The following is a 24,510-nucleotide window of genomic DNA, read 5'->3' as shown; positions in this document are numbered from 1 at the left end:
TTCGAGCCTGCACCTCCATTCAATGTGATCATGGCTGATCATCCAACTCAGTATCCCGTACCTGCTTTCTCTCCATACCCTCTGATCCCCTTAGCCACAAGGGCCACATCTAACTCCTTCTTAAATATAGCCAATGAACTGGCCTCAACTACCCTCTGTGGCAGAGAGTTCCAGAGATTCACCACTCTGTGTGAAAAAAGTTCTTCTCATCTCGGTTTTAAAGGGTTTCCCCCTTATCCTTAAGCTGTGACCCCTTGTCCTGGACTTCCCCAACATCAGGAACAATCTTCCTGCAAGAAGGGTCTCAACCCAAAACTTCACCTATTCCTTTTCTCTAAAGATGCTGCCTGTCCCGCTGAGTTACTCCAGCATTTTTGTGACTATCATAGAAAATAGGTGCAGGAGTAGGCCATTCGGCCCTTCAAGCCTGCACTGCCATTCAATATGATCATGGCTGAGCTAACAAAGTGCGAACTTTGGAACAAAACACTCAAACTGATTGTAGCAGGGGTTAGAAAACTGAAGGGGAGGTGGAGACAGGGCAAAACCAAGCAAGTGATGGGTGGATACAGGTGAGGGGGTTGATAGCAGGTGGATGGACAAAGGCCAGAGATGAGAAGACTTGTGAGGCAAGGAAAGAGGCACAAAATGTGAGATCAAAGGAAGGGATATAGATGGGGAAGGTAACAGAGGGTGGGATAGAGGGGCGATAAAAGCAATGAGGTTTGTTTAGTTACCAAAAATTGTCAAATTCAATGTAATCAAAAAATTTGTGAATTAAATTGGAGGGACCTGAAACGTCACCTACTCAGGTTCGCTACAGTGGCTGAGTTACTCCAGTATACTCGAGTCTTTTTTTGTAGACCAGCATCTGCGGTTTCTCGTGGCTACATTTAGGGAACTCAGTCTACCTTCAGTCTCTAAAGGGGAAGAAGATTGGACTTTATTGCCTTCCATCACAGTGAGGAATGTGGGGAATCCACTGTGGTGGATGTTTATGTTAACTTTTATTTTATGTGGCTGTGGGTCTTGTTGCTTTTCACTTAGTATGGCCACTCAAATTTCACTAGACCTTCTTAATTGGTACTCATAACAAGAAACTGACCTTTAAAGGAAGAGATTGAATTATTATTTTTGCCTTCCATCACAGTGAGGAATGTGGAGGAGTCACACATTCCTCCTTTATGTTAAAATGTATTTTGTGTGTTCCTTTTATTGTATTGTTGATGTAGTTGTGTGTTTTTTAAGCATGGTTGTATGGTAATTCGAGTTGCATTCGAGAGACCTTTGATGTCAGAACTGGCCACTTCCGCTTGTCACCATTTTGGCTCAGTTTTATTTCTGCTCCGGCCTGTGTTTTGTTGAGCAACAACCGTGTCCTGTGAAGTAATATTTCTCTGGTGCAAATAAGAGCAATATTAAATTTTACCCAAATGCTAGAAATGCATGGGAATTGAAAAAAACTATCTCTGGCAAAATGGTTACATCTAAAATAAGGCTTTTTTATTGAAAAGTAGAAGAAAAGCATTTAGAATTTGAAATCCTCCGACATCTTTAATTCGTGAATTCGGCTTTATCATTCTGTTATATCCGTTGTCGGTTTCCTGTTTTTTGAGTTCCTCTGAAATGCAAACTCTGTGCTGTAATATAGTCCAGTTTTTCTCAGTGTTACTTCAGTACGTTGCAACAGAGGATGTGGTTCCTGGAAGGATGTCTTCTAGACAATAACAATGAGTTTCACCACAAAACTGGACTCTGGTGACAATCAAAACTACACATGTATTGTTTTAAGTGCAAGCCTTTCTGGTGCAAGACCAGATACTGAGCAAAACACAGAGTGCTGGAGCAACTCAGCAGGTCAGGTAGCATCTGTGGAAGGAATGGATAGGTGGCGTTTTGGGTCCCATTTCTCTCCAGACACTCCCTTTGGACTTTGGAGATACAGGCCCTCCGAGTCAGTGACGACCAGCGATCACCCCGTACACGAGCAATGTCCTTCATACACCAGGGATAACTTACAATTTTACAGAAGACAACTAACTTACAAAAGTGTACGTCTTTGTAGCGTGGAAAGAAACCGGAGCACCCAGAGAAAACCCACGAGGTCACAGGGATTACGTACAGACAGCGCCAATAGTCAGGATCGAACCCGGGTCTCTGGCGTAGTAAGGCAGTAGCTCTACTACTGTGTCACCATGCCTAACCCGCTGAGTTGCTCCAGCACTCTTGTGTTTCGCTCAAGACGACTGCATCTGCAGTTCCTTATGCCTCCTGAAATGCTAACTGTTTCTCTACCCACAGATGCTGTCTGACCTTCCAAACATTTCTGCCATCTTATTTTATTTCAGTGCCTGTTTTTTTTTTAAATATAAACAAAACACTTTACCCAACTGACAAATAAAACAGAATCAGCTATTATAATCACAGGCTGCCGAGTTTTATTCCTGGGCTGCTCTTCTTCCCCTGGAAAGCGGGCCCGCCAAGAGTCTTTGTCGAGATTTGTGTCATCATGGTTGTGTCCAAATCCTAATGCAATCAAACCCTGAACATCCAAGCCTGTCCCTGGCAAATCATTGATCTACAGTGCGGCCAGAAGTCGGATCCAAGGCATTTGCTGCCTTCTTGATGCAAACTCTTGCCCAATAGATGCTGAGGAAAGTTTATAAAACCCCATTGCTTCATGGAGAGAAATTCCTGGAATAGTCCTGGGGAATAACTCTGGAATAACTCTGAAGTGAATGGTCCTTTCCCTGGCGAGAGACCCAATGCTATAGGTTGGAGGAAGGAAGGGGAAGACTGTTAGTCAAAGTGTAAAACGCAACATGTTTTGTGCTCAGTAAAACAGCAGGGAGGAGAAATACTGTCACGATTTGATTAGTAAGGGTGTCATGGTTTATGGGGAGAAGGCAGGCGAATGGGGTACATGCAATATAGCACCCAAAATTAAAATGGCCGCAACAGACCAGCCTTTTTACCATTTTGGGTATTTTTAAAGATTGATGACAGATCTTGATTAGTAAAGCCCCGTTCCACTGAGGCGATTTTTTCGGGCGACTAGGCTGTTTTCACATGGTCGCAGGGTGATGCCTGTATGGTCGTGAGTAGTCTCCTCAAGTCACGTAAAGAGTCATAATGTTTTTCTGGTCACGGCTGGATTTTGACATTTTCATGCGACTGTGGGCTTGACGTAGCCTGTCTTCTCCTGTCGTAAGTTGTCACCAGGATGGCGCAGGTAGTCGCCAGGTGTCATTGGTTGTTGCCAGTGCTGACTTCGGGGAATTCCATTGAGGGCCACCTGCCAACCGGCGACAGGTACCAGCGACTGAACTGTCTACAGTCGTCGCCGACAGGGTCGTTGTTTGTCGTAGCTTGTTGCGGGTGGACGTAGGCTGACTTCGGTTGCCGCCTGTGTGGTCGTAGGTGGACGTCCTAAGTACGAGGAGACCAAAAGTCACTTCTCCTCGCTCCCGCCTCCACCTACTGCTCTTCCCCCACCCGAATCCCTGCCCAAAGGCCCCCTCCCCCAAACAAGACAATCATAAAGTGAATGCTGTCCTGGATAGAGTGGGTGCAGAGAGAATGTTTCCACTAGTGGGTGAGTCTAGGACCAGAGGCCACAACATCAGAATAAAAGGACGTACCTTTGGAAAGAAGATGAGGAGGAATTTATTTGGTCAAAGGGTGGTGAATCCGTGGAATTAATTGCCACAGACAGCTGAGGATGTCAAGTCAACAGATATTTTAAGGTGGAGATTGACAGGTTATTGATTACGGGGAGAGGGCATGAGAAGGGATTGAGGGAGAAATATGGATCAGCCATGATTGAATGGCAGAGTAGACTTGATGGGCCGAGAATGGTCTAATTCCATTCCGAGAACTTACGAGATTTATAGACATTTACTGCACTCATTCGGCCCAAGGCATCTGTCTGCATTGGCTAAAAATGAATTGTGACATTTAATCCCACTATAACGTATGAAAACAAGCTGGCATTGAGTGAACTCATTGCCCCAAATGCTACATTACCAGGTCAACGTTGAGCAGCCACCTTCTCATGGGTCCTTGTTGGCACTGCTCACGTACCACATCTGATAGAGACCGATCAGGGAAGAGATGGTGCCCATTAGCCCGACCAGCCACTCGGGGAAGCGCCCTGCCCACAGTATGCCGCGTGGCATCCAATGCACTGCGTTGGCCAGGTCGCTCAGGTTGCTGATGAGGTTGAGGGTCTCTGCTCGCTTCCGAACCTGGTCCAAGTGCAGCTGCTTCAGTTCTCTAGGACAGGGAAGACATTAATTATAAATAGTTCAGTCCGGTTTATTGTCAGGTGCGCCGAGGTACAGTGAAAAGCTTTTGTTGTACGCAGACTTAAAGGCCGCTCTTTTAGAAAGGAAGTGAGGAGAACCTTATTTAGTCAGAGCGCAGTTAATCTGTGGAACTCATTGCCACAGAAGGCCGTGGAGGTCAATACTCTGGGCAAGAGACTCTGTGCATCTACCCAATCTATTCCTCTGATGATTTTGTACATCTCTATACGATCACCCCTCATATACCTGCACTCCAAGGAGCAGAGTTCCTGCCTGCTCAACCTCTCACCTCAGCCCTCGAGTCCTGACGACATTCTCTTAAATCTTCTCTGCACCTTTCCAACTTGACAACATCTTTCATACATCAGGAAATGCTGAATAATCCCAGAGGGTTTCAGACACTTATCAGCCTAGCACAGACAACACTCGAGGAGATAGAGCTCATACACCATCTAAGTCTCCCAGCAACGCGGCCACTTGGTTTAGACTGGATGCCAAAACCACAAAGCATGATATAATCTAGTCAGACGGTTACCAATAAAACTCGCCTTATTGTCGCCACTTGTATTTTTATATTGTTTACTCTCCAGTGCCTGGGGCCCTGAAATTGCACTTGACTGGAGTTTTGTGACAATGGTCACAAATGCAGACATGCCAAGCATTTATGGAGTTCTTGGGGCAGTGGAAGGCGAGGCAAGCTGCCAGGGAGACAATGATAGTGTGGCTCAGAGGATCGTCGATGCACTGCTAAAAGTCCTATAGATGCAGACTTTAGAGATACAGCACGGAAACAGGCCCTTCAGTTCACCGAGTCCGCGCCGACCTGCGATCACCCCGTACACTAGCGCTATCCTACACTCTAGGGACAATTTATAATTTTTACCAAAGCCAAATAGCCTACAAACCTGCATGTCATTGGAGTGCGGGAGAAACCCTAACCTACACGTACGGGGAAAATGTACAAACACCAAATGTACAAGCAGCACCCATAATTAGGCTTGACTCTGAAATTGCCCCTGGTGTGTAGGATAGTGTTAGTGTATGGGGTGATTGCTGATCGGTGCAGAGTCGGAGGGCTGAAGGACATGTTTCCATGCTGCATCTCTTCAAAAAAACATACAGATGGAATATATCATGGAAATATATGAAGGGAGGCACTTCAGCGTTTGAAACAGAATACAAAATGTCGATAAAACACATGGTGAAGCGTCCCAACCCAAAGTCACCTATCTGTTCCCTCCACAGATGAATCTTTGGAACTGATCTGCCGAGGTCCCTAAGTTCACCTACTTCTTTTGGATAAAATTGCTATGTTGCATTGCCAGTTCAACCATGATTTTACTGAAGGGGGAAAGCAGGATGTTACTTGGGGACAGAGGGACCTGTAGATGCTGGAATCACATAAAACACATGGTGAAGGCCACCCGTCACTTAATCAAGGACCTCAGTCCCTCCACCTACCTTCATTTGCTAGCCAGGTCACTGAGTATCTTTGAAAACTCATATAGGATCATCTCCCAAAATCTGAAACAGTAAAAAAGCATATAGTAAATCTCCAAAATGGAAAATACTCAGCAGGGCATTACTGGAGGGCAATGATGGTGACGGGAAAACAGAACTAATGTTTCACGTCTTGGCTTTTCATTGGAAGCCAGAGAAGCTCATCAACGTGAAATATCAGCCCCGTTTCCCTGCCCGACCCGCTGAGTATTTCCAGCACTTTCTGTTTGGGCTCGTTACTTTCCCCTTTGGTCTCATTTGTAGCATCACAACTCGGCAGGTCAGGCAGCATCTGTGGAGGGAACAGCATCATACATAAAGAGCCACGTTTTGCACCGTACGTACTCTGTTCCAAGGTGATCCCTTCGACCTTGTTTCAATTTTCTCTTTAGCTGTTGCAGAACTCTTAAGGACCTGTTAGTCAAGGAGGGAGGAAAATTAGTTCTTTCAGTCTCTGTTTACTGGTGATTTACTATTGCCAAACAAAAAGTTTTAAATACCAGAACCCACAGCTCCCTCTTCTTTACCACTAAATATTTAGAGTGGTGAGAACTATGCAACTGCAAAGACAAGTGAAGCAAGTTAATTAATTGCTTAGAGAGGTCTCAAGTGCCATCTCAGATGAATAGAGTCATAGTGATGAGGCTCTATAAGGTGCTGGTCAGGCCGCATTTGGAATATTGTGAGCTACTTTGGGCACCATATCTGAGGATGTGGTGGCTCTGGAGAGGGTTCAGAGGAGGTTTACAAGAATGATCCCAGGAATGAGTAGGTTAACCTATGACGAGCATTTGTCGGCACTGGGTTTGTACTCACTGGAGTTTAGAAGAATGAGGGGGGGCCTTATTGAAACACAGAATAGTGAAAGGCTTGGACAGAGTGGATGTGGAGTGGATGTTTCCAATAGTGGGAGAGTCTAGGACTAGAGGTCACAGCCTCAGAATTAAAGGACGTTCTCTTTGTGACCGATTGGGAAATCTTGAGTAAGGAAGGAGATGAGGAGAAATTTATTTAGTCAGAGGGTGGTGAATCTGTGGAATTTTTTGCCACAGAAGGCTGTGGAGGCCAAGTCAGTGGATATTTTTAAGGCAGTGATAGATAGATTCTTGATTAGTACGGGTGTCAGAGGTTATGGGAAGAAGGCAGGAGAATGAGGTTGGGAGGGATAGATAAATCAGCCATGATTGAATGGTGGAATAGAAGGGCCAAATGGCCTAATTCTACTCCTATTCCTTATTACCTTATGAGTTCTACAGCACGGAAACAGGCCCACTGGCCCAATTTCCCCATCAGTCACAGAGAGAACGTATAAATTCCACAGACAGCAGCCGAGGTCAGGATCGAACTTGGGTCTCTGGCGCTGTGAGGCAGTAGCTCGTCAAGCTGAGCCACTGTGTTGCTCTCGTGATCTGCATTGCACAGAGGCCAGTCTTGATATTCTCTCTTCTCAAATAATATTAGTGAATAAAGTGGATTTCATGATAATCTGGCAGCTTCAAGGCCACCATTACGGGAACTACCTTTTCACGCCAGAATTTTAAGTCAATTGAATTTAAGTTAATTTAATTATCTCCAGCTGCCATGTTGGTAACTGAACTCATGTTCTGGATGAATGGTCCAAATCTCCAGTTTAATTATATATTTAAACTTTAAGGATAGTGGTGAACGGTTTAATTGTAAACTGAGGGGCAATGTTTTCCACACAGAGGGGGTGGGTACATGGAACAAGCTGCTAGAGGAAGTAGTTGAGGCAGGTACTGTGACAACATTTAAAATAAATTTGGGCAGGAGCATGGATAGGGAACGTTTTGAAGGGTACGGGTGAAACGCAGGCAGGTGGGACTAGTATCAATGGGGCATCTTGATCAGCGTGGGCAAGTTGGCCTACAGGACCTGTCTCCATGCTGTATGACTCAATGACTGTAGTTGATGGACAGTCATAAGTGATGGGAGCAGAATTAGGCCATTCGGCCCATAATATCCTCTATGCCATTCAATCATGGCTGATCTATCTGTCCCTCCTAACCCCATTCTCCTGCCTTCTCCCCACTGGCATTGTACAGTTGGCTGCAAACTGACTGCTTCCCCCACCCACCCCACCTGCACATTCTCATTCCAGAACAGCAATGCTCTAAGTGACAGTAGAGGGGAGGGGGTTTTGTAGCGTCAGTCACCGTAGTACTCCCAGCGCCAGTGACACACTCCAGAGCACATTACTAAGAGTCCACCACTTGCTGGAGTGGATGTTGAGGATTTTGTAATCAGCAGCCCAGGCCACGTGCTCACAGGGGTAGTACAGCTGATCCGCCATGTTGGCAACCACGGACAGCCACCGCACCACAGCATCTTCCTCCTAGTACAGGGCAAGAAGAGAAAGGTTAGAATTATTACAGTAATCACATTTACTTACTGTGCACTGCGGGTCCAATCAAACGACTACTGTCGCCACCCCACAAGGTGCAAGGAGGAAAATGCTGCAATTAATATAGCACATGATAAGTAAACGGTCTTTCACATCCTGGGGACAGCCTGACTTGTGAGTTGTAGACATAGCCTAGTCCGTCATACAGACTGGACTGCCCACCACTGACTCCATCTACATTTTTACGTTGCCTCGGAAAAGCAGCCAACATGATCAAAGACTTGTCCCACACCAGTTCATTCCTTCTCCCTGACCCCGTCCGACCTCCCTGTGTCCCGCCACCACAAGCCAATCGTTCCTCTACTCTGGGGCTCAGCCCCCCCCCCCCCCCCCCTCCCGCTTTGCCCCTCCCCCGGAGCCCCTTACCCCACTTACCTTCCCCCTAGGCACAGCCCCCTCCCCTTTGCTCGCACCCCTCCTCCACTCCCCCACTCCCCTCCCTCACCCTCTCTACCCTCCCTCACCCTCACAGACCCTCTCATCCCCACTCCCCTCTCCCCGCATTATCTCGCCCCTCTCCAGCCCCATCCATTCTCACCCCACACACACACCACCACCACCCACTCCACCCACCCATCCACCCTCACACACACCCCACCACCCCACCACACACCACCACACACACCACACATTCACCACTCCATCCCCCACCCCACACATTCCCATTCCCACCACACACACATTCCCACCACACACACATTCCACCCACACACACTCCCATCCCCCCCCCACCACACACCACACACATTCCACCACCACACACACACACACCCACCACCACAAACACACACACACACACCCACCACCACACACACACACACACACACACACACCCCACACCACCCATTCCCACCACCACCACCACCACACCCACACACACACACACACACACACACACCATTCCCCCACCCCCACCACACACACACACACACACACACACACACACACACACCCACAATCAAACACACACACCCACACACACACACACATTCCCACCACCCACTCCCTCTCACCACACACACACACCCCAGGCCGTACACACCACCCCGCGCTCAGTGCCCAGGCCGTACCCGGAGTGCAGAACATGGCGAGATCGTCCAAGAGGCGCAGCGTCGCCCTGCAGTTGGCGAGTTCCTGCGAGAGCCGCAGCAGCGGGTGGTGCAGCCCGGGCCCGCCGCCGCCATCACTGCCTGTCCCCGCCGCCTGCAGGAGGCCACCCAGCAGCCGCGAGCTGTAGCCCAGGGCCCGCAGGAAGCGGTCGCGGCCGCGGTGGGACTCGAGCGCAGCGGCCGCCACCTCCATGTTGGGGCCGGGCCTGGAGGGGGGCGGGGCGGTGACTGGAGCTGGCACCCAATCCGCGGCCGAGCCGGCCTGTGTGGCAGGAGCGTCGGCCAATGGCGAGGGTGTTCGAGGGCGGGACCAAACACTGCACCCAATCACCAGCCGCGGGGGTCTCTGAGTGACGGAACATCAGACCAATGGCAAGCGACCTAGTGCGGGAGTACCGCCCCCTTGTGCTGATCTGACCAATGACGCGGCCCGAGGGCGGGTCTGGAATCTTGTACAATGGTCTGTGTGACGGTCGCCTCGACCAATGGCAAGCGGAGCCTAAGGGGCGGGACCAGCCCCGGCACCCAATCAACGGCCACAGGAGGGTCTGTGTGACGGGTGCGCCAACCAATGGTGAGGGATGGTCCGGGGGCGGGACCAGCCTGTCATCCAATCAATGGCCGCGCCGACCAACGTGAGCGGTGGCGCCCCCCCTCGGCACCGACCGGCCAATGGCGAGCGGCAATGACGTCATGACCCGTCGGACCGTCCAGGCTACGCACGCATGCGTCAACTCTCTGCTGCCGCCCAGCAACAACAGGTGGGGTTGAACAATTGAATTTAATTGAATTTAATTGAATACATGTTATTAGCCAAGTATGTAAACATACAAGGAATTTGCATTGGTACATTACTCGAAAGTAACAACACGTTATACAGTAGACAATTAAAAATAAAACATTATAATTTAAACATGTGATGAAATGAAATACCAGAGCAAAAGGAGGTCACAGACTTTTCGTTGTTGAGTAGAAATATAGAAACATAGAAAATAGGTGCAGGAGTAGGCCATTCGGCCCTTCGAGCCTGCACCGCCATTCAATATGATCATGGCTGATCATCCAACTCAGTATCCCATTCCTGCCTGCTCTCCATACCCCCTGATCCCTTTAGCCACAATGGCCATACCTTCTGTGGCAGAGAATTCTGTGGCAGAGATTCCACCACTACCTGTGTGAAAAATGTTTTCCTCATCTCGGTCCTAAACGATTTCCCCCTTATCCTTAAACTGTGACCCCTTGTCCTGGACTTCCCCAACATCGGGAACAATCTTCCTGCATCTAGCCTGTCCAACCCCTTAAGAATTTTGTAAGTTTCTATAAGATCCCCCCTCAATCTTTTAAATTCTAGCGAGTACAAGCCGAGTCTATCTAGTCTTTCTTCATATGAAAGTCCTGACATCCCAGGAATCAGTCTGATGAACTTTCTCTGTACTCCCTCTATGGCAAGAATGTCTTTCCTCAGATTAGGAGACCAAAACTGTACGCAATACTCCAGGTGTGGTCTCACCAAGACCCTGTACAACTGCAGTAGAACCTCCCTGCTCCTATACACAAATCTACTGCTCGTGAAAAAAAACAACTGTTTTTATGTCTGGCTGTGGCGGCTTTGACAGTCCGGAGTCGCCTTCTAGAAGGAAGAGTTTGTGGCCAGGGTGAGAGGGGTCAGAGATGATCTTGCCCGCTCGCTTCCTGGCCCTTACAGTGTACAGTTCGTCGATGAGGGGAAGGTTGCAGCCAATAACCTTCTCTGCTGATCGAACGATGCGCTGCAGCCTCCGGATGTCGTGCTTGGTGGCTGAGCTAAACCAGACCATGATGGAGAAGATGACGACAGACTCTATGATGGTCGTGTAGAATTGGACCATCATTGCCTGAGGCAGATTGTATTTCGTCAGCTGCCGCAGGAAGTACATCCCCTGTTCAGGCACTGTCAACTGGGAGAGTTTAGAGTGTAGTAGCTCTGGCAAAATGGTGTTGAATGCAGAGCTAAAATCCACATACAAAATCCTTGCATACGTCCCCTGGTGGTCTAGGTACTGGAGGATGAAGTGCAGGCCTGGGTTGACTGCGTCATCCCACTATTACCTCTACTCTGATCATCAGCGTTTTCCCTGAGGAGTGAAGAAGGTCCATCTGTCTCCTCAATCCTGCTAGCACCATCGAGTACCAACTGCAGTATGGTATGGCAACTGCTCTGTTTGTGAGAGTGGTGAAAATTGCCCAACGCATCACCGGTTCCACGCTCCCCTCCATTGAGTCTGTCCAAAGCAAGCGCTGTCTGCGGAGGGCGCTCAGCATCGCCAAGGACTGCTCTCACCACAACCATGGACTGTTTACCCTCCTACCATCCGGGAGGCGCTACAGGTCTCTCCGTTGCCGAACCAGCAGGTCGAGGAACAGCTTCTTTCCGGCGGCTGTCACTCTACTAAACAACGTACCTCGGTGACTGCCAATCACCACCACCACCCCCCCCCCGGACACTTATTATTATTATTTTTTTTTTTATTCAAATCGTTTGCTATGTCGCTCTTGGAGATGCTAAATGCATTTCGTTGTCTCTGTACTGTACACTGACAATGACAATATTGAATCTGAATCTGATCTTTTGAATCTGAATCTGAATCTGCCGGTATGCAAAAAGAGGGTCCTGCAGGGGGTTTGTGATATTTATCAGCTGGGCCAGCACAAGTCTTTCAAGGGTCTTCATGACAACAGAGGTCAGTGCGACAGGCCTGTAGTCATTTAGACCAGTAATCCTTGGGTTTTGGGGTACGGGACCAATAGCAGAGATTTTAAAGCAGACAAAAACAGTGCAGGTTTGCAGGGACCGAATGACAATATCTATAGACCGGTACCTGTTGTTCGGCACGGAGCTTGAGGGTAGAGGGGGAAATATTGTCCGGTCCTGGAGATTTCCGGCTTCTCTGTCTCCTGAATAGCTTTTCCTCCTCCTCAATTGGTATTGTTGGTGATGGAGAAGTGGCCAGACTGATGTTGGGCAGCAAGGAGGGGGTGGGTAGTGGACGAGGGCTCAGTCTTTGCAGACTGGAGTCAGGCTGTAAGTGGGTGTGAAGTGGTGATTGGTTAGAAGTAGGTGGGGGAGGGAGGGATGGGGTACCAGGGTTATGTTTCTGTCCATCGAACCTGCAGTAGAACTCGTTCACGCCGTTGGTCAGCTGACGAGTGTCCAAGGAGCGGGGGATTTTCCTCTTGTAGCTGGTGATTTCTTGCAAGCCCTTCCAAACTGAAGAAGTCATTAGCTGAGAACAATGCTCCTCAACTTCTCAGAGTACCTTTCCTTGGCAGCTTTGATTCCTCTTCTCAGCTTGTACTTGGCCTGCCTGTAGAGGTCAGCATCCCCGCTCCTGTAGGCCTCATCTTTAGACTGGCGGAGCTGTCTGAGTTCTGCTGTAAACCAAGGCTTGTCGATGTTGAACCTGATCCGAGTCCTAGTGGGATTGCAACTGTCCTCACAAAAGCTGACATATGTGCCACAGTGCCTGTATATTCATCGAGGCTTGTGGTTGCTTACCTGAACACATTCCAATCAGTGCAGTCAAAGCAGGACTGTAGGTTTTCAATGCCCTCGCTTGTCCACTTTTTCATTGTTCTGACCACAGGTTTAGCAGATTTTAGTTTCTGCCTGTAGGTCAGAATAACCTGAACCAGACAATGGTCAGAGAGAGCCACACGGGGAACAGGGCGATATACGCTCCTGATTGTATTATAACAATGATCGAGCGTTCTCTCCCCTCTGGTGGGGGCAGGTAATGTGATGTCTGTATTTTAGAAGCTCTCGGCTAAGGTTAGCCTTGTTAAAATCCCCCTAAACAATGACCGTGGAATCCGGGAAGTCACTCTCTACTCTCATTACCTGGTCAGTGAGTTGCGTTTGTGCCTCACGTACACAGGCTGGGGGGGGGGGGGGGGGATGTAAACTCCAGTACGTCTTTGGCGTGTTGGAGGAAACTGAAGATCTTGTAGAAAACCTATGCGGTCACGGGGAGAACGTACAAACTCCGTACAGACAGCACCCATAGTCGACCTTGAACCCGGATCTCCAGCGCTGCATTCGCTGTAAGGCAGCAACTCCACCGCTGTGCCACTGTAACGTTACCGCCGCCAGATACGTGACGGTTCTTTGCGTACTTTGGCCAACGAGAGTTGTTTTTTAAAAGTGTTATATAAATAAATGTGACTTGACTTGACTTGTGTAATGTATGCAAAAACAAATAATTTCACTAGGCACATGTGACAATAAAATATAATTGAATCATTGTTATTGTAAAGTCTGACTTAGCCTTCCACCATTACTGAGCCAGGATGCACCCACACAACTCAAATTTGGCTTTCTTTCAGATGTAAGGAACTGCAGAGGGTCTGGGAATCACTGGAGTAACTCAGCAGGTCAGGCAGCATCTGTGAAGGGAATGGACAGGTGATGTTCAAGTCAGACTGATGAAGGGCGCTGACCCAATACATCGCTTGTCCATTCTCTCCGCAGATGCTGCCTGACTCCAATTACACCTCGTGCTGCCTCAGCACAGTCAAGGATGAGTCGCACCCTGGCCATTTCCTCTTCTCCCCTCTCCCATCGGGCAAAAGGTAGAGGTGTGAAAATGCACACCTCCAGATTCAGGTGCAGTTTCTTCCCAGCAGATACAAGGCAATTGAACCATCCTACCATAACTAGAGAGCAGTCCTGATCTACCATCTATCTGGTTGGAGACTCTTTGATTGGACTTCACTGGCTTTACCTTGCACTATCTAAACATTATTCTCTTATCTGTAAATGGCTCGATTGTAATATTGTATCGTCTTTCCGTTGACTGGTTAGCACGCAACAAAAGCTTTTCACTGTACCTCGGCACACGTGACAATCAACTAAGCTAAACCCTGCTGAGTTACTACAGCTCTTTGTGTTTGACTATGGCTGTCTTCAGTTCATCTGTACATTTTCTAATATTTTGCATTTTCTCCAGTGCAGCGTGACGTTTGCATGAGCAAGCATCATTTTCTTGGAACATTTTTGCCAGTGTGGGCGGTGATTTCTAATTTCTGTCTGGCAAGTTTTCAAGTCTTTCGTTTTCATTGGGTCGGCAGCAGTCGCAAACTCCAGTCAACCCCCTCACAAAATGCCCTTTCCCCACCTCACACACAGTGTTCAGTAAGTTCATCCACATCTTTCCACTTAATTGCCCGTTTTGTACAGAGAATTCGCAACTCATCAAATTTTAATCAAATTCCCTTTGAAAATGTTTCCTCAGCAAAGGATAACACTTTCCTTTCATTCGCGAGTGGAACAAAAGAGACTATTTGCATTATTCATCAAAACATGTGATTCACATCCATTATGATGGGAACTTTGATCTCCCCTTGTTCTTCTGAGCACAGACAGATACTTGGGACCTACATACAGTAAGTACGTGTAGATCCCAAGATAGTCGGGTCCCATACTCGAGGACAGGGGGTTCTCTCTTGGTACCAAACCAATTGCGATGTCAACAACAGGGTGGCATGGTGGCGCAGCGGTAAAGTTGCTGCCAGCATCGCTCCTGACCACGGGTTCTGTCTGTACGGAGTTTGCACGTTCTCCCCGTGGGGTTCCACCGGGTGCTGCGGTTTCCTCCCACATTGGCCTCTGTAACTTTCCTCCGGTGTTTAGGGTCGAACTAGTGTACGTGTGGTCGCTGGTGGGCACGGATTCAGTGGGCCAAAGGGCCTCTTTCCACGCTGTACATCTAAACTAAATAACTTTTGTTTTGCACAAAGTTACACATTTCAACACTAACCCGAGTGTTTCCAGCACTTTGTTTTTATTACACATTTCAAGTTCAATTCCAAAAGAAAATATTGATTTGAATATCACAGTGTGGCTTAACTTTGCCCCTTGAACAGTCCCCCAAACATTGCAGCTCTTTTATATAAAGACAGAGATGATGCAACATCTGCTCTTTCATTTCATTCCTGTCCCTCTGGGTATTAAATTCTGCCTCAAGGAAAGGCAGCAATTTCCTTGTGCTATTTCCAATTTAGTGTACTGAAATTAGTACTCACAGCCTGACCTCATTTGGGAGACCAAACGCAGACTGCAGAACACTGTTCGGTCTGCAAGGGAATCCCAACTTTATACTTACTAGCTCTCATTTTACTTCGTAGAAACAAAGAGTAACTTAGTGGGTCAGGCAGCATCTCTGGAAAACATGGACAGGTGATGTTTCAGGTCGGGTCTTCTTTAAGAAGGGCCCCGACCCAAAACGTCACCTGTCCATGTTCTCCAAAAAATGCTGCCTGACCCGCTGAGTTACTGCAGCACTTCATAAGTGATAGGAGCAGAGTTAGGCCATTCAGCCCGTCAAGACTACTCAGCCATTCAACTATCTTCTCCTCTCAACCCCATTCTCCTGCCTTCTCCCCTAACCCCCGACACCCATACCAATCAAGAACCTGTCTGAAGAAGGGTTTCGGCCCGAAACGTTGCCTATTTCCTTCGCTCCATAGATGCTGCTGCACCCGCTGAGTTTCTCCAGCTTTACTGTGTAACCTAAGAACCTATCTATCTCTGCCATAAAAATATCCATTGACTTGTCCTCCACAGCCCTGCTTGGGAGATTAGACAGGAGCAGGCGAATGAAAGGTCAGAAATCACCTTGATTCCACCGAATTACACTCTTTCACTAGCAAGATGTATTTTGTCCTCGTTCCCAGGTTAATTCACAAAGCAAACAAGAACAGACGGAAATGGTCTACCAGAATGATCCCAATGGTGGATCTTGCAGGAGGTAGAAGAGGTCGCTGCAGGATTAGGGAAGTAGAAAGCTAAGGGCTGTTCTCCAGAGGAAATTAAGTCAGTGACCGCCCGAAGAGACAATGGTCTGGTGCTCGAAGGAAGACACAAAATGCTGGAGTAACTCAGTGGGACAGGCAGCATCACTGGAGAGAAGGAATGGGTGCCGTTACAGGCCGAGACCCTTCTTCAAACGCAGTGGTGGATCTTGGTCCAGAGGACGGCATGGAGAGGTCATGGAGTTGCCATTCAGCCTCTGAGAGGCAGGGCTCAATGGTACTACTGTCAGCAACTTTGATGACAAAGTTGCCGTTATTGCATAGCAAGTGGCGGGTTGTCCGTTCAGAAGTAAAAAAAGACAGTGGGGAAAATCATGAAAGTCAACGTCGCACCGATGGTTTGCAATGAATAGATCCAGAAAAGGTAAGCGACCAGAGGGATTGGCGTTGAGGTGCAATTGGGAATTCTGAAGCGAAGAGGTAGAATCCACGCAGTCTGGGACGAAGATTCTCGGGGGAAATAAATGAACGTAGTGTTAAAGACAGTGGGCTGGGAAATCACTGAGATGAAGAGTGAGAGGGATTAAGCCGAGACCTATGCCGAGGACAGATCGTTCAAGATTAGAAGAGATAACACAAACCGAGCTAGGAGTAAGACGGAAGAGACGAGATGGGGGTCAGAGGAAAGTGAAGAGAGGTATAAATTCAGAGGAGCATTAGAATTCAAGAATCGTTGAAATTTGCAATCGTTGATCCCAGAGCAGAGGAAAAGTCTTTGCCTGAACCATCAAATGTGGCAGAGGATGAAGTCAACGACGGCACGCTTGAGGCAGAGTGCGTCAGTGTTGTTGGAGAGGGGTGGTCAGGGGAGTACAAGGCGGCTGAGACAAATAATACCATGAACATACCTGTAAATCCTGGCGGATCTGTGAACATGAAGTGTGGACATTCAACCGGAATTCATTGGAGACATTGGCTGAGTGAAGATACATACGTGGCTGTGAAAGCAAGTTTGGTCAACACTTTGCCAGGAACATGAACAGAAACAAAACCTCAAGGATTTTTACTTATTTTTGCGTATCTGTCATTCATTTAACTACATCTCCCTATAATCACCGTTGGTATCTTTCGTTTCCCTTTCCCCTGACCCAAGATTGTTAAGGGCTTGGACACGCTAGAGGCAGGAAACATGTTCCCGATGTTGGGGGGAGTCCCGAACCAGTGGGCACAGTTTAAGAATAAGGGGTAAACTATTTAGAACGGAGACAAGGAAACACTTTTTCTCACAGAGAGTGGTGAGTCTGTGGATTTCTCCGCCTCAGAGGGCAGTGGAGGCAGGTTCTCTGGATGCTTTCAAGAGAGCTAGATAGGGCTCTTAAAAATAGCGGAGTCAGGGGATATGGGGAGAAGACAGGAACGGGGTACTGATTGGGGATGATCAGCCATGATCACATTGAATGGCGGTGCTGGCTCAGGCCAAATGGCCTACTCCTGCACCTATTGTCTATTGACTATCTGTCTGAAAAAGGGTCTCGACCCAAAACGTCACCCATTCCTTTTCTGCAGAGATGCTGCTTGTCCCGCTGAGTTACTCCAGCTTTTTTGTGTCTTTCCTTGGGAGTGTTCGTGTCGGGAAGGTTCCTTCTGCTGCAAGAGAGCGTCCAATAGTCCTCGTCTCAGCGCAGACAGGGAAATGGAGGTTGACCTTTCCTTTTCCACATGCCCGAGCTGCTCTGTTTGAAGAGCTACTCGCTGGTTCAAAGAGCCAAGGCCGCAGTGGAAGTGTTCAGAGAATGGAACAACACAGAAAATGCTGCTCCTGGATGGATGTTAATCCAGCCGGGGATAAAAACTCCAGTTATAGTATCTCAAAAGCTAAAATTCATCAGATACTGGAACCACTAAAATTCCAAACAACCAAATACAATAAAAAAAAGTCCATTAAAAATAGATTTCACACCTCTCCCGCACTATTCATGATACAATTGCCAGCATGAGACCTGCAGAGTTTCAGCTTCCCCACTCTGCTGTACATATAAATAAATATTGTTCCATTTCACAAGTAATTTTAATTTATACATTTTTGCAGAGTGATCTTTGGTTCATTTACAACTGTTACTTTTCTTCATAAAAAAAGGTTATAAAGACTTCAACAACTCAAAAAGCAACAGGTCTTTCACGATGCTATCCATCGGCAGCACCTCTCCCCCAAGCGTTCCCCCCTTGCCCCCATCGATAATGAACTGGAAGTCACGTGAATAATGTTACTCTAGGAAGATCGATGGGCAACGTATACGAGGACTAAAAAGAAGTTCAATTTTTTATCCCCACTCCCTGCTCCCAGTTAAAAAGCGAGTCGCAGAAGCAAACCTTTGTTTAAAAAATAAGCTGGGGATGGTAAATAAAGAACGCCAAGCAGAGATTCACGGGTTTCATGATTGTTTGGACACCATGTCATTTACAGAAGTTATTTGTAAACATGGAATTAAAAAGTCGCACAATGCATCATATATAAAAAAAAAATAGGGCTCATTTCTGGGTGCTCGTCCCATAACATCACAGCTCAGTCCAAGTCAGAACCCGGAAAGATGAATAAGATCACGGGACCAACGCTTGCTCGTTACCGAGATGGTTCAACTTGATTGTGTTCTGTGTTGCTCTGTCTCAACAAGTGGAGAAAATTCCATTCGGGGTCCCCTCCTCTCAATGGTCTCATCTGCAAAGCCCGCATTTCAACACTCCAGTCGGGTCAGGTGTCTGCCATAAGTTGCCCATCACTGGAATACACTGCTCGGAGCCTCCTCGCCTGGTACAAATGGGCACTTGGGTGAAAAGCTGAATGAATAACTAGGTTCCTGTGGAGCATTACCCCCCCCCCCCCCCCCCCCCCCCCCCCCCGGCGTAAATCATCAGCACCTTTTATAGATGTGGAGCCTCTGGATTGACAGAACGAAGCCCCAATGTGGTGGAGGCAACAGTCAAGGTCACTTTGGACAGTGTTGAAGGGTAGGGGTGGGGGTTGTGGTCATATGCGGGCGCAGTGGATATCCCGTTCAAAATGCAGGAGACAACAGCTCCCTACCATCAGAAGAACCGTGTGCCAACCTCGAGATTATCACACACACACACACACACACGAGGGGAAAAAAATAAAATAAAATGATCAATTAGCAAAAACAAACCCATGCGAGTCATACCTGAGAGTTTTATAAAGACTCTTGAGAGGGACTAAAAGCTCTCCTCCCTCCTCGGCAGACTTGGGGAAACTAGCCCGATGCAGGTGCAGGAGGAACTACAAAGAAGGGATTGCTGCCCTGCAAGATGTCACCCTCCCGGCGTCCTGTCATCAGACCGCATCCTCTCTTTCCGTCCACAGAAGCAGAGAACATATGAAAATGAAGGAGGGCAGAACCAATGCAAGATATCATTCCGAGTCAAGAGCAAGAGATGATTCCTTTCAGTCGCATTCTCTCGCTATTCTTATCGCTGCATGACATTAGGAACCCTCTCTCTCTGTGCCCAAGGACAGGGTGTGGCAAACCCATTTCAATAGCTCCTTCCGTCAAATCTACAGAACCAAGATACAGAGCAGACCATTCCCTTTAACGTGAGGAGACTGTGGAGTCATTTAACATGGGGGGGTTGTCATTAGTGTTTTTAAATGTGTGGACGGCCATCCGAGAGAGCAGACACACATTTCTTTGGTTGGTTCCACTCATAACAGTGGTGAAGGTGGTGAAGGCACGTTTCCACTTCTCTACGACGGAGGCTTTCCAATGTCGACTGTGATCTTGGTGAAAAGCGGCCTCTTCTCCAACTTGATGACGGAATATTGAAGGGATTTGTAGCCATCACGATGCCTTGTAAACTTCATCCTGTTATACACAACATAACTGGGAATACAGAAAAAAAGGTAGTTAAGACTAGGGTTAAGATAAGTTAAAATTGTACAAGACATTGGTGAGACCAATTCTGGAGTATGGTGTACAATTTTGGTCGCCCAATTATAGGAAGGATGTCAACAAAATAGAGAGAGTACAGAGGAGATTTACTAGAATGTTGCCTGGGTTTCAGCAACTATGTTACAGAGAAAGGTTGAACAAGTTAGGTCTTTATTCTTTGGAGCGCAGAAGGTTAAGGGGGGGGGACTTGATAGAGGTCTTTAAAATGATGAGAGGGATAGACAGAGTTGACGTGGATAAGCTTTTCCCATTGAGAGTAGGGAAGATTCAAACAAGAGGACATGACTTCAGAATGAAGGGACAGAAGTTTAGGGGTAACATGAGGGGGAACTTCTTTACTCAGGGAGTGGTAGCTGTGTGGAATGAGCTTCCAGCGGAAGTGGTGGAGGCAGATTCGATTTTATCATTTAAAAATAAATTGGATAGGTATATGGATGGGAAAGGAATGGAGGGTTATGGTCTGAGTGCAGGTAGATGGGACTAGGGGAAAATAAGTGTTCGGCACGGACTTGTGGGGCTGAGATGGCCTGTTTCCGTGCTGTAATTGTTACATGGTTATATGGTAAGACGCTGACTTTGAAGGTCCCACCCATTTATACCCATTGTCATAGTCATGCAGCATGGAAACAGGCCCTTCGGTCCAACATGTCCCATCTCAGAAGAATGAGAGGCGTTCTCATTGAAACATATAAGATTGTTAAGGGCTTGGACACGCTGGAGGCAGGAAACATGTTCCCGATGTTGGGGGAGTCCAGAACCAGGGGCTACAGTTTAAGAATAAGGAGCAAGCCATTTAGAACGGAGACGAGGAAACACCTTTTCTCACAGAGAGTGGTGAGTCTGTGGAATTCTCTGCCTCAAGAGGGCGGTGGAGGCAGGTTCTCTGGATGCTTTCAAGAGAGCTAGATAGGGCTCTTAAAAATCAGGGGATATGGGGAGAAGACAGGAACGGGGTACTGATTGGGGATGATTAGCCATGATCACGTTGAATGGTGGTGCTGGCTCGAAGGGCCAAATGGCCTACTCCTGCACCTATTGTCTATTTGCACTAGTCAAACTAACTCAAATAGTGCCCGAATTCACAAATGTTTTGAAGCATTGATTTGACATAATTACCTTCTCACCCACGCTATTATCTCTCAATACACTGATTTTTATAATAAGACCATTGGAGTTCTTTTGAAACAATGCAAGGTTTATTTTTCTTAACTCTGCATGGACGTCACTGTTAATCAGACAATAAGAGGCGCTTTCTCCATGTTAGATCAATCCAAGAACCTTAAGATGGAAGACACAAAATGTTGGAGTAACTCAGCGGGATAGGCAGCATCTCTGGAGAGAAGGAATGGGTGACGTTTTGGATCATGATCCTTCTTTAGACCGAAGGATCTCGACCCGGAACGTCACCCATTCCTTCTCTCCAGAGATGCTGCCTGTCCCGCTGAGTTACTCCAACATTTTGTGTATACCTTCGGTGTAAACCAGCATCTGCAGTTCCTTGTGTAGGAAAGAAGGTAGACACAAAATGCCGGAGTCACTCAATGGGATAGGCAACATCTCTGGAGAAGGAATGGATGACATTCCGGGTCAAGATCTTTCTTCAGACTGATTTGTCTGAAGATCAGTCTGAAGAAGGGTCTTGCCCCGAAATGTCACCCGTTCCTTCTCACCAGAGATGCTGCCTGTCCCGCTGAGTTACTCCAGCATGTTGTGTCTATCTGCAGTTCCTTCCTATGCAACCTTAAGATGATGCCTTACTGGAAAGGCTAGAATGGAATACCAGAATGCTACCGGGAAACCTAGAACTGTTCCATGCTGAATAGCTCAATGACTCTAAGAAATAACTCATTAATCTAGTACAACTGGCTCAATCACGAGGCTTACTATTTGACTTTTGATCTTGTACACGTTGACTGCTTTAACACACAATGTGACAGCTGTTGACTCACTTTTTCTCGTTCACTTCGTTTCCTTTGTCTCTTTCATGTCGTATCATTTTGGTTCGTCCGATTTTGTTATCGGGCCGATCGACAATCATCCCATTCAACGTCACCCTAAGATTTAGAGCAAAGACACTTCCTTGATGCAAGGCATGACGAGTGTAATGTAAACATCGTGTTTTAATATTGCCAACTATCCCAGGAGCAATTACCAAACAGAAATAGATCACACTGGGAGACAGAGCTCAGCTAATCCAAAGCTTGGTCAAAGTCTTCACTAATGATCCCTGGCAAGGGATCGCTGGTTCCAGGATGGTAAAGTCCGCTCCACGCCTGCTGCTAGAAGCTCCGCAGACCATGGCTTGACGATGTTAAAGTCAGCAGACAGACACGGGTGAACAAAAGGAGGAAGACTGACATAGAAACATAGAAAATAGGTGCAGGAGTAGGCCATTCGGCCCTTTGAGCCTGCACCGCCATTCGATATGATCATGGCTGATCATCCAACTCAGTATCCCATCCCTGCCTTCTCTCCATATCCCCTGATCCCTTTAGCCACAAGGGCCACTGACTGAACTGTATTGCCTTCCATCACAGTGATCACTGCAGTAGATGTTTATGTTAAGTTCTATCGTTCTTTTAGTTGTGTTGTGTTCTTTTAATTGTATGGTTGCATGGCAACTCAAATATCACTGTACCTAATGGTGCATGTGACAATAAACTTGAATCTGAAAGTGCTCCCTCTTCTCCCGCTCTGCCATTAGGCAAGGGACACAGAAGTGTGAAAATGCGCACCTCCAGATTCAACACCTCCACATTCAGGGACCTTTTCCTCCCAGCTACTACCAGGCAACTGAATCATTCGATCAACAACAAGAGAGCAGCCCTCAGCTACTACCTACATCATTGGAAACCCTCGGACTATCTTTAATGGGACTTTATCTTGCACTAAACATTATTTGCTTTATCCTGTGCGTGCACACTGTGGACGACTCGATTGTAATCATGTATGGTCTTTCCGCTGACTGGTTAGCACGGAAAACAGGTGTTTTTTTACTGTACCTCGGTGTACGTGACAATAAACAAATTCGATCCTGACTACGGGTGCCGTCTGTACGGAGTTTGTACATTCCCTCTGTGACCTGCGTAGGTTTTCTCCGGGTGCTCCGGTTTCCTCCCACACTCCAAAGACGTACAGGTTTGTAGGTTAATTGGTTTTGTAAAATAGTACATTCTTCCTAGTGTGTGTAGGATAGGGTTAAGTGTGCGGAGATCGGTGCAAACCGAAGGGCCTGTTTCCACGGTGAGTCCTCTAAAAAAGAACTATTGAACAAACAAACATCCAATTGATACCATGGATAGCAGCATCAGGGAGGTTGCAAATGCTACCTGTATGTTTCAGTGCCTTCACCAAATTTGCAAATGACACAAAGCTGGGTGGCAGTGTGAAGAGGAGGCTATGAGGATGCAGGGTGACTTAAGACAGGTTGGGTAAGTGGGCAAATGCATGGCAGTCCTCAAAGGGTTTCGGCCCGAAACGTTACCCATTTCCTTCGCTCCATAGATGCTGCTGCACCCGCTGAGTTTCTCCAGCACTTTTGACTACCTTCGATTTTCCAGCATCTGCAGTTCCTTCTTGAACAAATGCATGGCAGATGCAGTTTAATGTGGATAAATGTGAGGTTATCCATTTTGGTGGCAAAAACAGGAAGGCAGATTATTTTCTAAATGGTGTCCAGTTGGGAAAAGGGGAAATACAACGGGATTGGGGGTTCTTGTTCATCAGTCATTGAAAGTAAGCATGCAGGACAGCGGGCAGTGAAGAAAGCGAATGGCATGTTGGCCTTCATAACAAAGGAGTTGAGTATAGGAGCAAAGAGGTCTTTCTGCAGTTGTACAGGGCCCTGGTGAGACCACACCTAGAGTATTGTGTGCAGTTTTAGTCTCCAAATTTGAGGAAGGACATTCCTGCTATTGAGGGAGTGCAGCGTAGGTTCACAAGGTTAATTCCCGGGATGGCGGGACTGTCATATGCTGATAGAATGGAGCGGCTGGGCTTGTATACTCTGGAATTTAGAAGGATGAGAGGTTATCTTATTGAAACATATAAGATTATTAAGGGTTTGGACACGCTAGAGGCAAGAAACATGTTCCCGATGTTGGGGGAGTCCAGAACCAGGGGCCACAGTTTAAGAATAAGGGGTAAGCCATTTAGAACAGAGATGAGGAAAAACTTTTTCACAGAGAGCTGTGAGTCTGTGGAATTCTCTGCCTCAGAAGGCGGTGGAGGCAGGTTCTCTGGATGCTTTCAAGAGAGTTAAATAGAGTTCTTAAAGATAAGAGTCAGTGGATATGGGGAGAAGGCAGGAACGGGGTACTGATTGTGGATGATCAGCCATGATCACATTGAATGGCAGTGCTGGCTCGAAGGGCCGAGTGGCCGCCTCCTGCACCTATTGTCTATTGTCTGTAATTCAGATC

At 47.3% G+C, this 24,510-nt stretch overlaps 2 protein-coding genes across 4 annotated transcripts in view; both read right to left on the bottom strand.

Moving 5' to 3' along the window:
- Positions 1-1,485: 1,485 nt before the first annotated feature.
- Positions 1,486-9,571, bottom strand: pex11g (peroxisomal biogenesis factor 11 gamma). The gene is made up of 5 exons (XM_055658237.1): positions 9,256-9,571; positions 7,982-8,160; positions 6,153-6,221; positions 4,027-4,275; positions 1,486-3,429 (listed from the first exon to the last, which is right to left on the bottom strand). Exons 1-4 carry the CDS (start codon positions 9,529-9,531, stop codon positions 4,053-4,055), a joined length of 747 nt encoding a protein of 248 aa, XP_055514212.1. The 5' UTR covers positions 9,532-9,571; the 3' UTR covers positions 1,486-3,429; positions 4,027-4,052.
- Positions 9,572-15,140: 5,569 nt separating this feature from the next.
- Positions 15,141-24,510, bottom strand: part of LOC129711099 (beta-1,4-galactosyltransferase 2-like) — a 43,180-nt gene continuing 33,810 nt past the window's right edge. For 2 of the 3 annotated variants that reach the window (XM_055658491.1, XM_055658494.1), the window contains exons 6-8: positions 22,039-22,143; positions 15,894-20,020; positions 15,141-15,788 (exon numbers count right to left, since the gene is read on the bottom strand). In XM_055658491.1, the coding sequence (XP_055514466.1) occupies positions 19,885-20,020; positions 22,039-22,143 (241 nt within the window). In that variant the 3' untranslated portion in view covers positions 15,141-15,788; positions 15,894-19,884. The remainder of the gene's footprint in view (positions 15,789-15,893; positions 20,021-22,038; positions 22,144-24,510) is intronic. The other variant, XM_055658493.1, reaches the window with a different exon arrangement.

The sequence above is a fragment of the Leucoraja erinacea genome, chromosome 29 (assembly GCF_028641065.1).
Source record: "Leucoraja erinacea ecotype New England chromosome 29, Leri_hhj_1, whole genome shotgun sequence".
Classification (NCBI taxonomy): Eukaryota; Metazoa; Chordata; class Chondrichthyes; order Rajiformes; family Rajidae; genus Leucoraja; species Leucoraja erinaceus.
The sequence above is the reverse complement of the archived record's forward strand: the minus strand, read 5'-3'. Positions and strand labels throughout refer to the sequence as shown.